The sequence below is a fragment of the Marmota monax genome, unplaced genomic scaffold, assembly GCF_021218885.2.
Source record: "Marmota monax isolate L192 unplaced genomic scaffold, Marmota_monax_Labrador192_F-V1.1 WCK01_AAM20220418_F8-fsc00078, whole genome shotgun sequence".
NCBI classification, from domain to species: Eukaryota; Metazoa; Chordata; class Mammalia; order Rodentia; family Sciuridae; genus Marmota; species Marmota monax.
In genome coordinates, this window is record NW_026694865.1 from 8,640 (window position 1) to 24,218 (window position 15,579).

Consider the following 15,579-nt stretch of genomic DNA (forward strand, 5'->3'; position numbering starts at 1 on the left):
TGGTTAATTTTATGTTTTGTGAATTTCACCTCAAAAAAAAAAAAAATCCAAACAAAGGGGTCAGAAATAGAGAAATTAAATTGGGAAACGGGGGAATATTAGAAAAGAAATAAGAAAATAGATTAAAAGGTAACCATGAGGATGTCATCAAGTGAAATAACATAAAATCCCCAGTAAAAATCTAGAGATGGTCATATTACATAAAAAAGAAAATGACAAGTTGACTGCACATAATTCTTTAAAAATAAACAAGCAAAAAGTAAAAAAAAAAAAAAAAAGTTGTGCTAAGACTAGTCAAAAGATAGTTGGGAGCTGGGGTTGTGGCTCAGAGGTAGAGCACTTGCCTAGCACGTGTGAGGCACTGGGTTTGATCCTCAGCACCACATAAAGTAAAATATAGACATTGTGTTCACCTATAACTAAAAAATAAATATTTTTTAAAAAGTTGGATCTCAAATAATTTAGATTATATACCACACTAAGATATTAAAAAACTAACTAAATAAATAAATATTTAAAAAAATAAAATAAAAGCAAATTAAATGTAAGGAAAAGTAAAAATAATCAAATGCTAGTGCTTCATATAATAAAGGATAGTAAAATAAACTTTTAGCCAATGTGACAATTTAAGCAAGTTTTTTGAAAGATTCAAATTATCAAAGCTCACTGGAGAAGAAATGGATAATAAATAGTGCTTATATATACTTAAAAAATTTTTTTTAGTTGCTGATTTATTTATTTATTCATTTTTATGTGGTGCTGGGTATCGAACCCAGTCCTCACACTTGCTAGGCAAGCACTCTACCACTGAGCCACAAACTCAGCCCTGTACATATACTTTTAAAATTGAAAAAAAAAATTAAAAATCTTCCCACAAAGAAATCTGGGTCCGGATCACTGCATTAATCAATTCTAACACTTTAAGATGGAAAAAAGTTTATACTTTCTATGTAAACTCTTTCAGAAATAGGAGGGAAGATTTCCCAACAATCTATGAGACCAGAATTATCCTGAGGGGGGAATAATTTACAGAATACAATACCCCTCATGATAACAAATGCAGACATTCTGAACAAAATTTTAGCAATCTGAATTTAACAATAAATTAAGATACTACACTTAAACCAACTAGTATTTATCCCAGGAATGTAAGGATGGTTTAACATTTGAACTCCCATCAATGGAATATACTATATTAACAAACTTTATATACATATATGAAGTATATAGTAATAATATATACAAATATATCTCAAATAGGCCCAGAAAGAGCAATTCCAACATCATTCCTGATTAAACACAAAACCCTGCCTGTCATCACAATTAATAAAGACTGAACACTTTCTTTTAACATCAGAAAGAAAATTTGGATGTTCCTTTCACCACTTCTATTCAATATTATACTGGAGTAGCCAGAGAAATTGGGCAAGGAAGGACAAAAGACATGCAGATTGGAAAAAAATAAAAACAAAAACAAAACTTTTCTGTTTTTCAAATCATAATTGTCTGTGGAAAATTCAACCCACCAAAAGTGTGTATTTTAATGTGGTGCTTTTGGAAATGAGATTTTCCCAGGATTTGTGATTATTGTTTTTGTTACTGTTTGGTTCTTTCATGACTTTTCTGAACTAATTCTGTAATGTCTGTGTTCTTTTTTTGCATGAAGCCATCAAATTGCTGAGTGCCTAGCACTCAGCCGGGCAATTGTCAATCTGCCTTATTTTTTACTTCCTGCTAACACAGAATCTGTAGTTCAAATGTGGATCTCAAGTCTTTCCTGAGCAGGTAAATATTCTTGAGTATGTGCAGCCTTGTGCATGTACACGACCTTCTACATGCTCAGAAATATTTCAGATCTTTTCAGAAGCCACTTCACACTTGTCACTCACCAGCTGTTCCTTTAAGTGGTTTGGTGAGCTTGTGTTCTCCTACCTCCCCATCCTGTTATTATTACTATAGGCAGTTAGAATGTTGAAACACTTGCCTCTGATTCTTTTTGACACTCATGGTGGTATAGATAATATGGAGAGGCTATTCTCATGAATGAGCTCAGATTTAGGTCAAATAAAGACAACTCTTTTGGGTTTTTCCAGGGAAGTGCCAGACAGTTCAAATTGTGGGAAATAGTATTTGGGAGAGCTCCGATTAGTGCTTTAAAAAAAAAAGGGGCTGGGATTGTGGCTTAGTGGTAGAGCGTTCGGAACACTAGCACGTGTGAAGACCTGGGTTTGATCCTCAGCACCACATAAAAATAAATAAACAAAATTAAGGTATTATGTCCACTACTTCTAAAAAATAAATATTAAAAAAAACAAAAAACAAAAAAACCCCAACTATTATTGTAGGATGTTAGTTTTCTCTTCAGTTTTCAGCTAGGGAGAGAGGGAGTAATAGTGCAAGTGAAAATTCTACAATGAATGCTTTTTTTAAAAAAAACTAACTTTCAATTATTTTTCTTTATTAAATGCCTCCCTACTGAGGCTTTGTTACAAGCCATTGGCTGACTTCCATAATTATTAAAAAGTTGACTAAAACTAGTTTTTATCAGCATTCTTGTTTCTTTTATGAAGGAAAGAATTTTCAGAGGTTCTTACTTAGCTGTTTTTACTGATCTCACTTTCAATGATCTTTTCAAAAATTGAAATTGCTGGGTTGTTTTGTAATAGTATATTAAACTTTTGTGTGTGTGTGTGCGCACACGTGTGTAAGAAATCGTCAAATAGGTTTCCAGAGTTGCTGTACCATTTTGCTTTCCCACCAAGAATGTTAACATTTTAGTTGCTCCATATCCTCAGCAGCACTTGGCAATGCCAATTTTTCTCTCTTTTGAAAGCTATCTGTGCAAGGGTGAAGTAGTGTTTTAGTGGGTATGTCATGGTCTTAGTTGGAATTCTCTAGTAGCTAGTGATATTGAACCAGCTGTCTCATTGTTATTTGCCATCCACACAACCTTGTGATGAAATGTCTGTTCTAAAACTATTTCTCAGATTGTTCCAAATAACTTCACATAAGTGAGAAAGTTGTAATCAGAATTTACAGAGCAGGTAAAGCTTCTGAGTGGCTACTGACGTTGTAAAATTGGGTAGAATCAGAAGCAGCGTATGTGAAAAAAACTGATTGATAAATTGTTCATCCACATTTAGGTGTTTCCAAGCCCACATTTTCCTTTTTAACCAATTAAGTCCCAAGTTTTTAGTTCTGCAGATATTTGAATAAAATTGACATAGGTGCTTTAAAATAGGTTGGAAATCAATCTAGAGCTCCTGTATTTATTATGTTTATTATTATAATGTGGTTTTATTATTTTACTATTATAACATAATTGTGTGTCATATAATTATGTACTATATTTAATTTTTATATGTGTTGCACATCTGGGATGATGGGATAAAATGGGTTAAATATTGTCATAATATAAAGCATTTGACAAATTGATTTTTCTTTGATATCAGCATTTCTCCGTTTTATGGTTCTGTGCTGTTTTTCTAAATTCCTTGGAAAAAACTTTCTCTGGTGGAAAAGGAAAGGGAAGAATAGAGAAAACATTCAGTCATTCAGAGCTCACCACTGCCAACCTTTTTTGTTTATATAGGTCACAGGGTTTGGTGGTGTTTGAGAACCTGAACTCTTCACATCACTTATTTAGATATAGTGGAATGTAAGCATACATGAGGAAATTTTCATGAATGTGTGTGTCTTTGCTACTTATCACTTTAATTTTTCTATTTTTTTTTTTTTTTGGTGGTGCTGGGGATTGAACCCTGGGCCTTGTGTGTGTAAGACAAGCACTCTACTGTGTGAGCTACATTCCCAACCCCCTTTAATTTTTTGTTGATACTTTTTTAAAAAAGAGAAATTTCATGGACATTTAAGCGCATACCTACTAAATAGAACACTGCTTTTCAAACTTTATCTTACATTTGAACCACTGGAAGATGTTATTGAAATAAATTGATGAGCTTTATCCTTAGAATTTCTGACTTGGTAGTTTGTGAAGTGTCTGAGAATTTTGTCTAACAAATTTCAGGTGATACTGATGTTTCTGGTCTTTGAAAAATTTTTTCTTTTTAGATATATATGATAGTAGAGTGTATTTTGACATATTATACATACATGGAGTATAACATTTTAATTTGATCCCATTCTTACGGTTGAACATGATGTGGAATTATACTGGTTGTATATTCATATATGAACATAGGAAAGTTATGTGCGTTTCATTCTACTGTCTTTCCTATTTCCATCTCCCTTCCCTTTGTCTAATCCAGTGAACTTCTTTTCTTCCCTCTCCTCCTCATTGTGTGTTAGAATCTGCATATCAGAAAGAACATTTGGCCTTTGGGTTTTGGGGACTGGCTTATTATGCTTAACATGATAGTCTCAAGTTCCCTCCATTTACCAGCAAATGCCATAATTTCAGTTTTCTTTATGGCTGAGTAATATTTCATTGTGTATATATACCATCTTTTCTTTATCCATTCTTCTGTTGAAGGGCACCTAGGTTTGTTCCATAGCTTAGCTATTGTGAATTGAGCTGCTATAAACATTGATGTGGCTGCGTCACTATAATATGCTGATTTTAAGTTCTTCGGGAATATACCGAGGAGTGGGATAACTGGCTCAAATGGTGGTTCTATTTCAAGTTTTCTGAGGAATCTCCATACTGCTTTCCATAGTGGTTGACCAGTTTATAGTCTCACCAGCATTGTATAAGTACCTTTTCCCCCACATCCTCACAAACATTTGTTGCTTGTATTCTTGATAATTGCTATTCTGACTGGAGTGAGATGGAATCTTAATGTAGTTTTAATTTGCATTTCACTGGTTGCTAGAGATGTTGAACATTTTTTCATATATTTGTTGACCACTCTTATTTCTTCTTCTTTTAAGTGACTGTTCAGTTCCTTTGCCCATTTATTGACTAGGTTATTTGTTTTTTTGGTGTTAAGTATTTTGAGTTCTTTGAATATCTTGGATATTAATGCTCTTGAGGTTCAGGTGATTTTCTCCCATTCTGTAGGCTCTCTCTTCATTTTCTTGATTGCTTCCTTTGTTGTGAAGAAGCTTTTTAGTTTGATATACCATTTATTGATTCTTTTTTTAAAAATATTTTTTTTAGTTGTAGATGAACACACAATATTTTTATGTGGTGCTGGGGATCGAACCTAGGGCCTTTCACGTACGAGGCAAGCACTTTACCACTCAGCTACAGTCTCAGCCCCCATTTATTGATTCTTAATTTTACTTCTTGCATTTTAGGAGTCTGGTTGAAGAAGTCGGTTCCTAAACTGACACGATGGAGAGTTGGGCCTACATTTTCTTTAGTAGGCACAGGGTCTCTTGTTTAATGCCTGGGTCCTTGATTTACTTTGAGCTGAGTTTCAATTTTATTCTGCTTACATATGGATTTTCAGTTTTATAAGTACCATTTGTTAAAGAGGCTATCTTTTCTCTAATGTATGTTTATGGCACCTTTGTCTAGTATGAGACAACTGTATTCATGTGGATTTGTCTCTGTGTCTTCTATTCTGTTCCATTAGTCTTTGTGTCTGTTTTAGTGCCAATATCACTGTTTTTCTTACTATAGCTCCGTAGTATAATTTAAGGTCTGGTATTGTGATGCCTCCTGCTTTACTTTTCTTGCGAAGGAAGCTTATGGAAGTGATGAATTACATTTATTGATTTCTGTATGTTGAACCAACCTTGTTATGCTTCTGATCTTGACCACACTGGGAATGTAGTAGAAATGTAGTAGTTATTAAGGAACCAGTTGAGATTACCTCCTCACCTTCTCTTTGTGTGTGTGTGTATCCATGTTTGTATACTCTATACTGTTATAGTTAAACACATACATGATTTTTGCATCTAGGCAGTGTTCAGCAAATGGCTACTTTAGGTTTTGAAGTTACAGGGTAGGTCATTCTAATGAGATTATTAGAACAGGAAAAAAAAAATCTGCAATAAATTATCTTTAACTCCATGTCTTTTCTAGTTTTGTTTTTCTACATATATTGTGAATGGATTACTTTAGGGAAGTGTCTTTTTTTTTCCTTCTGGTGCTTAGGATTGGACCCCAAGCTTTGCTGCCTTATACTTAGGCAAGTACTCTACCACTGAGCTATATCTCCAGCTTGTTTTAATAATTTTTTATTGAGCTAAAACTTAGCAAAACCTATACATGGTTAAAATTTATGGGGAAGTGGGGATAGGAAGGACAGCAGAATAAAATAGACATTATTATTGCTGTATGTGTATACGTGACTGTATGACCAATGTGATTCTGCAACCTGCACACTCAGAAAAATGAGAAATTATACCCCTTCTGATTTAAATGTATGATATGTCAAGATCATTGTACTGTCATGTGTAACTAATTAAAACAAATGAAAAAATTTAGTTTTGAGAATATATTATACTCAAGTAACCACCATTATATGAACAAATTCTAGAATATCTTAATCACCTCTTGGGCTCCTTTGTAGACATTTCCCAATTCCACCCCAATTCCCATATATACTCTGATCTGTTACCTGTAACTATTGTTTTGCCTTTTCTAGAATTTCACATAGATGGATTGTATAGTATGTACTCTATGTCTGGTTTCTTCTGATAATGTTTAATATTTCTAACTGGTCATTGTATCATCAGTCCATTGCATGGTGTGTACTTGGGTAGCCATTTAGGGAGTTTATAGTTTTTATTCTTTTGTTATGAATGCTATAGTTTTATTTTAAATGTATATAAAAGTAACTTTTTAATGAAATTTCACTTATACATTTCTAAAATTGTAATTGTTTTAATGAAGTTATTTTTTACTAGCCCCTTGTTATTTCATCTTAACTGGATTTTCAGAAATTATAAATACATTAAGATATTTTGCTGGCTCTGAAATGTGAAAACGAAATTTGAACTTTACTGAGCATTAGGTTTTTAAAATTAAGAATTATTTTACTGACAAAATCTTCTTGATCTTTCATTTATTAATTGCTTCCTTTTATTTTATCTGATCTGTGAATATTAATTGGAACATATAAAATGAATTGACTTTCAGTTATCTCTTTATGTCTTTGAGCTGACCTAAACATTGTTTAAAAAAATTGTTTTTAATTGAAAGTAATGAGAATGGTTTATTTTGACAGGCTTTTGGAAATGCAAAGACTGCTCATAACAATAATTCAAGTCGTTTTGGCAAGTTTATTCAAGTTAATTACCAGGAAACAGGCACTGTACTTGGGTAAGTACTGCTCTGGGAAATGTTTTTATTTTTGTCATTATTCCTTTATGAGCTACAAATTGTGACATTGGTGTATGGTATTAAGAAAGAAAAATAACCCACATTTTTTTTGGCGGGAAGTACAGTACTCGGTTGAATAGAGTTATGTATGTTAGGCAACCATTCTATCCATGAGATAACATCTCTAGCCCTTTTAATTTTATCTTGAGACCAGGTCTCACTGACTTTCCTAGACTGGCCTTGAACTCACAGTCTTACTGCCTCAGCTTCCCAAGTGTCTGTGATGATAGGTGTGTGCAACATGCTGGCCTAAAACTTTTTCCTCTCATTTTTCTTTCCTTGTGGAAAAGTTTAAACCTCAGGTTGTAAGAATATGTAACACTCATACACTCTTAACTTATATTTATTAATTATGAACAATTTGTTGCATTTACTTTTCTCTGTTATATATACATTTAGTTTTTGGAATGGTTTTCAAGTAAGTTGGACATAAAACTTGACTCCCTAATTATACTAAAATAATTATACTTTTGTACATGCTGATATTAGTGTTCTTAAAATCAAGAGATTGAATTTTGTTTAGTAATAATTCTTATATAGTCTTAAGAACAGAGTCTTTTGTGCCAGCAATATTCTTTGTAGCGTTAAAAAACTAATAGAGTATTTTTTAGAGCAGTGTTAGGTCAATAGCAAGCGGAAAGTACAGAGAATCCCCTTATATTCCTTCAAACTATGTTCCATAACCTCATAATCCCTAGTATAAATATCTTACATTAGTGGTGCATTTGTTACAATTGCTAGGCCAATGTTGTTGACATATTCTTATTAATTCTAAAGTTAATAATTTGCTCTTAGGTTCACTGTGTGTATTGTACATTCCATGGTTTTTGACAAATGTATAGAAGGTATATAACACCATTACAGGGCAAAACAGAATAGTTCCACCTCCTACTGGTAACCTTTGGCAACTACTAATCTTTTTACTGTCTCCATGAGAAAGGGCCCAGAATTCCCATTGCCCCTTTCAGAGCATGTTTGCAATACCTTAATTTGCTTCCTTAGGTCTTGTTTTCTAAAGGTTCTGCCATTTCCCATTGTCACAGACCGGCAATCAAGTCTTTAGCATGTGGACCTTTGAGGGACATTTAATATCCAAACTATAACAATACCATAATAATATTGTTTCTGTACTTTACTTGACTGTTTTTTTTTTTTTTTACCTTTTCTCCAAAAGTAAAATACTGGCTTTAGGACCTTTAATTATGTTAACCAATTAAGCCTTGATTTTAATTTTCTTTAGTGCTTTTGTCAGTAATAGGTATTAAATTTTATCAGAAGCCTTTTTGGTATTTATGGAGATTAATCATGTCTTTATCCTGAGATTTATTAATATTGTCATTTCTCCCCACTATTTAACTATATTTCATTTCTGGGAAAGGAATTCCACTTGGTAAATACTGCCCCCACCCCCAAATTTGTTGTTGTGTTCTATTGGCTAGGTTTTTCTTTTCTTTTTTTTTTTTTTTAATTTATTTTTTTGGTACTGAGGATTGAATGTGTTTTACCACTGAGCTACATCCCCAGTCCTTTTGTTTGCTTATATATTTATTTAATTTTTCATTTTGAGACAGAGTCTTGATAAGTTGCTAAGGTTGACCCCAAATTTGTGATTTATGAGTTGCTGAGATTATAGGCATGTTCTACCACATCTGGATCTGTTTGTTAGTTTTCATTATGATACTTGGATCCATATTAATAAGTGCAATTTATCAGTACTTTTCTTTTTCATGCTATTTTACTTGTTTTAAAATTTTATTATTTCTGCATTTAAATAAAAAATTATCGGCCCCACCTACTATGTGTTTCCCTCTACCACCTGTAGAAAACCAAAACCAGTTTAAGAAAAGCAAAAACAAAAACAAGAGATAAGTCCTTTTTCTATGGTAAGATTGTTAGCTCATCTATTTTTCTGATTCTGAAGGCTAATTAGATACTTTTGGTACTTTTATTCATAAAAGTGGGATACAGTCAAGTCATCAGACTTTTCTTAGTATTACTGATTGTGCTGTAGCATAGATTAATAATAGGTGAAGTCATAGTGCTTTATAACTTATGAAATATTATTAAATTCTCAAAAACAGTTTTGTGATTCAGGAATAGCAGACATTTTCCCATCTTTTGAAGGAAATTCAGGCTGTTATGTGTTAATATCTTAAAGATTAACCTTTTTGTTATGTTATGATCAATAATAATCTTCTTTGTTGATAAGCCAAGAAATATATATTAAACAGTTTTTACTCTTTCCTTATTTTATTTACTGAACAAGGTTTATAGAATGCATTTTGAGAACCAGACAATGTGATAAGTAAGGAGAATATAAAAAGATGTAAACAAGTTTTCTGTTTTTAAAGGTCTTATTGTCTGTTTTGAGATGACAGATATTTATATAATTTAATTACAGTAAATGAGATCAATGCAATGATTGAAATACGTGTCTGGAGGTTTCACATAAAAAGGTGATTTCCAGGGGCTGGGGTTGTGGCTTAGTGGTAGAGTACTTGCCTCATACATGTGAGGCACTGCGTTTGATCATCAGCACCACATAAAAAATAAACAAAATAAAGTTATTGTGTTCATCTACAATTAAAAAATATTAAAAAAAGGTGATTTCCATTGAAAATTTTCCAAGAAGGACTGGGATATTACATTATTAGTTGAAATGATAATTAGTAAATGAGTGGAAATATGACAACATGGTATATTTGAGGAAGTAAGATACATGGTTATAGAACATGGTCATAGTGGTCAGTTGATGTCCAGTTTTGTGAATAAAACTCAGATGTTTGTAAATATTTTCTTGACATTGTGAAACAGATTAAAGAATTTTATACAAAACAATCTTACACAAATTAAATAGGACAAGTAACTCCTGGTAAGATTCAACAATGATTAAAATTCGTCATATTTGCTTTATGTAGCCCTTTCTTCTTTTTTTAAAATATATTTTTAGTTGTAGATGGACACAATACCTTTATTTTATTTGTATATTTTTTATGTGGTGCTGAGGATCGAACTCATTGTCTCACACATGCTAGGTAAGAGCTCTAACACTGAGCCACAACCACAACACCCCTTTCTTCTTTTGCTATGCTGATTTTTTAAAAAATCACAGACATAATATCAGTTTACCTCTGTGTGCTTCATTATGTTGAGCAAGTGAAAATAAAAGAATAACATAACTAGATCTTATGTTGTAGATGAATAACACTGTACCAGTATCACCTGTGGATTGAGGGAAGAAAAAAGGTATTACTCCATGAAGTAGTTTATTGGTTTAGTTGGAAGAGAGAGCTTTTGCAGTTAAAGCAGACCTGGGTTTATGTCATAGTTGTACAGTTTACTAGTATATGGTCTTAATATCTTTGAGCATCAATTTCTACATTTGTAAAATAAGGGATGTAATATTTGCTATGAAGGATGGTTGTGAGAGTTTACATATTAGTTCATATTAATACCTTTTCTTTTCAGACAGATTAAGAGTCTGTTGCAGTAGACTGTTGCATAGTAGTTATTATGATACTTTGAAAAGAGTGATAATTTAATTGGTGGTGGTAGTAGTAGTATGCTTGAAAAGAAGCCATATTTGAGCTCCATATTAATAAAGGAATGATATTCACTAAAATGAGAGTGGAAATAGATTAAGGAATTACAAGTGGAAGGAAGAATGTTGAGCAGTGTAGTGGGGAATGAATGATATGCCTGAGAAAATAATCTGTATTTATAACTAAGTAGAGAGAATGTGATGGGGAGGAATTGCGTTAAACACAGCTCACAAGTCAAATTTAACCCAAAGTAATTTGGATAGAATAGTGTAAAATTTAAAAATCTAAAAATTTTAGAAACCCTTTTCTAGAAAATTACAATGTTAGGCAGTTGCTCCTGTTTGGATGAGAGGTATTGAACTTGAAGGTACAGCCTGGCAAAGAACAAAATATGAGAAATAAAATTGATGGTTCAGTTCCTCATTTTTTTTTTTCCTCAGGTTAAAGTCCGTTCTATAGCTTGTAGTATGTTAACTCTTTTTGATGTAATCTTTCTACCCATCTCATTCTCTTGGCTGTATTAAGACTCATTAGTTTGTGGACTTAACATTGGATAATACAGCATCCTTAACAATTATAATGGTAAATGTACTAAGATGATCTGGAGCATATTCTTTGTACTTTCGTATCATTATAAATAAATATGTATCTGCTTTGTATTTATTACTTTTATGAATTTACTTTTCTTCTAGTGCCTATGTTGAAAAATATCTACTAGAGAAGTCCAGGCTTGTTTATCAAGAGCATAATGAACGGTATGTATTTTTATTTGTATAATTTTATCAAGTTAGCATTAATAGTGTACAGATTGACTTTTAGTTACTTTGTATATTAAGACCTTGAATTCAGGGCTAGGGGTATAGCTCAGTTGGTAGAGTGCTTGCCTTGCATGCACAAGACCTTGGTTCACACCCCAGCACCACAAAAAAAAAAAAAAAAAGAAGAAGAAGACCCTTGAATTCACTTAACACCATGTGTAGTTTTACATGTAATTGTTATTTTTTTCGTGAACAGAATTCTGTGGATTTTCAGAGGTTGTTAGGTGATTTTTTAAAAAATATATTTTAATTGTAGAGGGACACAATACCTTTATTTTATTTATTTATTTTTATGTGGTTCTGAGGATCGAACCCAAGTGTCTCACATGTGCTAGGCAAGCACTTTACCATTGAGCTATAATTCCAGTCCCTATTAGGTGATTTTATTGGTATGTAGAATTATTGCTTTTTCTAAATTTTTGGTAAACCATCAGAATAGGAAAACCATTTCTTAGGTGATAAAACCTTTTCTTTGTATCTAATTGTTGTTTTTCTAATTTGAAAAAAGATTCCAAATAGAGCACTTAATTCAGTTACAATATTTGAGAATATGGGACTTTAGACATGATGTATGTGTTATCATTCATATGAAGAAACCAAGTATGAAAGAGAGAAATGCTTTGCTTCATGATATAGTGAGACAAAAATAAAGTTAAGATCTAAAGTTTGAAGTTAAATAGAGGTACATTAAAAATCTTTGACTCAGGCATCTCACTTGTCTCTTAGGCATTTATTCCCATTTTATACATGGAAAACTATTCTAGAGTTGTTTAGAGGATTAATTGAAATTTAAAAAATGCTTATTGAGTGGTCCTTATATATAATAAAAGTTCAGTAATTAATGGTAACATTGTCTTAATGAATTACAGGCAGGATTAGGATAAGAAGTCTGGTTTTTCAGTTATTTTGTATTTATTTTGTGGCTAGCAGAAATAGAGGATATTGGAATTACAGGTGTTTCAAAACAAAGGGAGAGGACTGGAAGAATAGCTTAGTGGTAAGAGCATATGCTTAGCATATACGAGGCCCTAGCACCAAGCAGTGGAAAAAAGGAGGAAGTTTTAGGAAGAGAGTAGCTTCATAAAGGTTTATGGGGCTTAGCAGGTGCTGCTATTAGGAGGTTATTAGTAAATTTTTCTGATTAGTTCCATGAGGGTGAGTAATACCTTTTGTTCATTCTGACATGCTCAGTTAACACATTGTCTAGCATATAGTAGGCACTGAAATATCTGTTGAATGAATAAAATAATGATCCCTAAGGCCCCTTCCAGCTAAAAACAGAACAAAAACAGTATACAGTGAGAGGCATTTATTTATGGACTAAACATTATCTAAGTGTTGTTCACTATGATCAAATCAAACAAATGGCTCCATTCCAAGTTTAGTTAGAACTTGGTTGATATCAATCAATTAATTAGTACACCCCTGTATTGAGGATTGAACTCAAGGTATGAGCACATCCCCAGACCACCCGCCCCCCACGTTTTTTTTTTTTTTTTTTTTTTTTTTAACTGGGGAGCTTAATCATTGAGCTATATCTCATCCTTTTTGAGAAAGGTTGTTGAGGCTGGCTTCAAACTGTGATCCTCCTGCCTCAGCCTCCCAAGTTGCTCAGATTATAGGAATATACAATTTAGTGGAATGGTGGGGATATCAGCCTGCTTTCCTGGTTTTAGAAATGAATGGGAGGCTTTACTCTTTACTTTATTCATTCTCTGACACCTTGATGGATTTGATTTGCAGTTACGTGCACATACAAGCCTTATGATATGTTGTTAGATTTGGCTTGCTATTATTTTGTTGTGGATTTTTCTGTCTATTGCTCTAAGTTTTTTTTGGGTGTGATGTCTTTTTCTATTTTGATATTAGGGTAGTAGTACACTGGTTCATAGAATAAAATGGAAACTGTACCCTTTTATAATATTTTGGAAAGGCTTGTGAAGAATTGGGTTCTTTAAATGTTTGGTAGAATTCACCAACAAAGTCATCTGGTTCTGGGCTTTCATTTATGTAAAGTTTTGATTTCTAATTCAAACAATTTGGTTGTTATGGATATATTCAGACTATTTCTTCTTTAGTCAGATTTAGTAGTTTGCATCTTTCTAGGAATTTGACCATTTTATCTGGGTTATCAACTTGTTAAACAAATTTTGTTTATAGTATCTCTTACAATCTTTTGTTTCTAAATTTGAATCTCTACCTGCCAGCCTTATCTTTCTGCCTGTTTCTCTTGCTCTCATATCATTTTAAAGTTGTTCATTTTATGGATCTTTGCAAGAAACCTATTTTTTTTTTGTCTCATTGATGTCCTCTATTTTCCTGTTTTATTTATTTCTGCTCTGATGCTTATTATTTTATCTCTTCTGCTTGCATTTGGTTTAGAATGTTGCTTTTTTCCTAGTTTCTTAAGGTAGATAGTTAGGTTATAGATTTGAGATTTTTCTTTTTTCTTTTTTTTTTTTTAGTATTTTTTTAGTTGTAGTTGGACACAATACCTTTATTTTTATTTGTTTTTATCTTTATGTGGTGCTGAGGATCGAACCCAACACCTTGCAAGTGCTAGGCGAGTGCACTACCGCTGAGACACAGACTCAGCCCCATATTTTTCTTTTAATAAAGGTTTACAGGTATAAATCACTGTGTTTTAGTCAGCTTTTTCACTCCTTTGACTAAAAGATCCAACCAGAACAACTGTAGAGAAGCAAAAATTTATTTGGGGGCTTAGGGTTTCAGAGGACTTAGTCCATAGGCAGCTGGCTCCATTCCTTGGGGCTCAAGGAGAGGTTAAACATCATGGCAGAAGAATGTGGCAGAGGGAAGCAGCTCACATGATGATCAGGAGAGAGAGGGATAGAAACTCCCCTCCCCAGATACAAAATACTTAACTCAAAGGCACACTCCTAGAGACCCACCTCCTCCAGTCACACCCTACACACCTACAGTTACCACTCAGTTAATCTCATTAGGGGATTATTTCATGGATTGGGTTAAGACTCTCATAACTCAATCATTTCTCTTCTAAACCTCTTTCATTGCGTCACACATGAGCTTTTAGGGGATACCTCAAATACAAACCATTAACACATTGCTTCAGCTATTTCCCCTGTTTTGGCATGTAGTTGGCTCTCTGTATCCGTGTGTTCTACATCTATGGATTCAACCAATCTCAGTTTGAAAATATTTGGGAAAAATTTGCATCTGTACTGAAAATGCGCAGTTTTTTTCATTATTCTTTAAATATTATAGTAATGCAATTATTTTTCTTACATTGTATTAGGTATTATGCTGAGGGATGATTTAAAGCATATTGGAAGATGTACATGTTTTATATGCAAATTGTGTGCTATTTTATTATATAATGGACTTGAACATCTTCAGATTTTGGTATCTGGAGGTGAAGGGGTGTCTTAGAACTAATCCTTGATAGATACTAAGGGGTATTAATATTTTTGTGGATCTGAAAGTATTTCCTTTGTGATTTCTTCTTGAATCCATCGGTTATTTATGAGAGTGTTATTTTATTTCCACATATTTGTGAATTTTAGAGATTTCTGCTTTTGATTTCTAATTTTATTGTGAAGTGGTTGAAGTGGGTGTTGTATGATTTCAGTTTCCTTAATTGAGACTTATTTTATGGTCTGACATATGGTTTATCCTGGAGAATGTTTCATGTGAACTCAAGAAAATGTATATCCTTCTGTTGGAAAGTGTTCTATAGATGATTGTTAGGTAGTATTTTTCAGTCTTTTTTCCTATTGATCTTTTGTCTGGTTATTCATCCATTATTGAAATTGGAGTATTAAAGCCTCTCATCATTGTTGAGTTGTCTATTTCTTCCTTTGGTTCTTTCCACTTTTTGCCTTATATATTTTTGGGCTCAGCTTAAGTTGCATTTATATTTAGAATTATTGTATCTTGATGGATT

General features: G+C 32.8%; 1 protein-coding gene across 1 annotated transcript in view; it reads left to right on the forward strand.

Moving 5' to 3' along the window:
* Positions 1-1,752: 1,752 nt before the first annotated feature.
* The window catches only part of LOC124080573 (unconventional myosin-IXa-like), a gene marked incomplete at its 5' end in the record, with an annotated part of 209,726 nt that continues 195,899 nt past the window's right edge, over positions 1,753-15,579 (forward strand). Inside the window, 3 exons of the mRNA XM_058573300.1 lie at positions 1,753-1,785; positions 7,140-7,234; positions 11,529-11,591. Coding sequence (XP_058429283.1) covers positions 1,753-1,785; positions 7,140-7,234; positions 11,529-11,591 — 191 coding nt within the window. The remainder of the gene's footprint in view (positions 1,786-7,139; positions 7,235-11,528; positions 11,592-15,579) is intronic.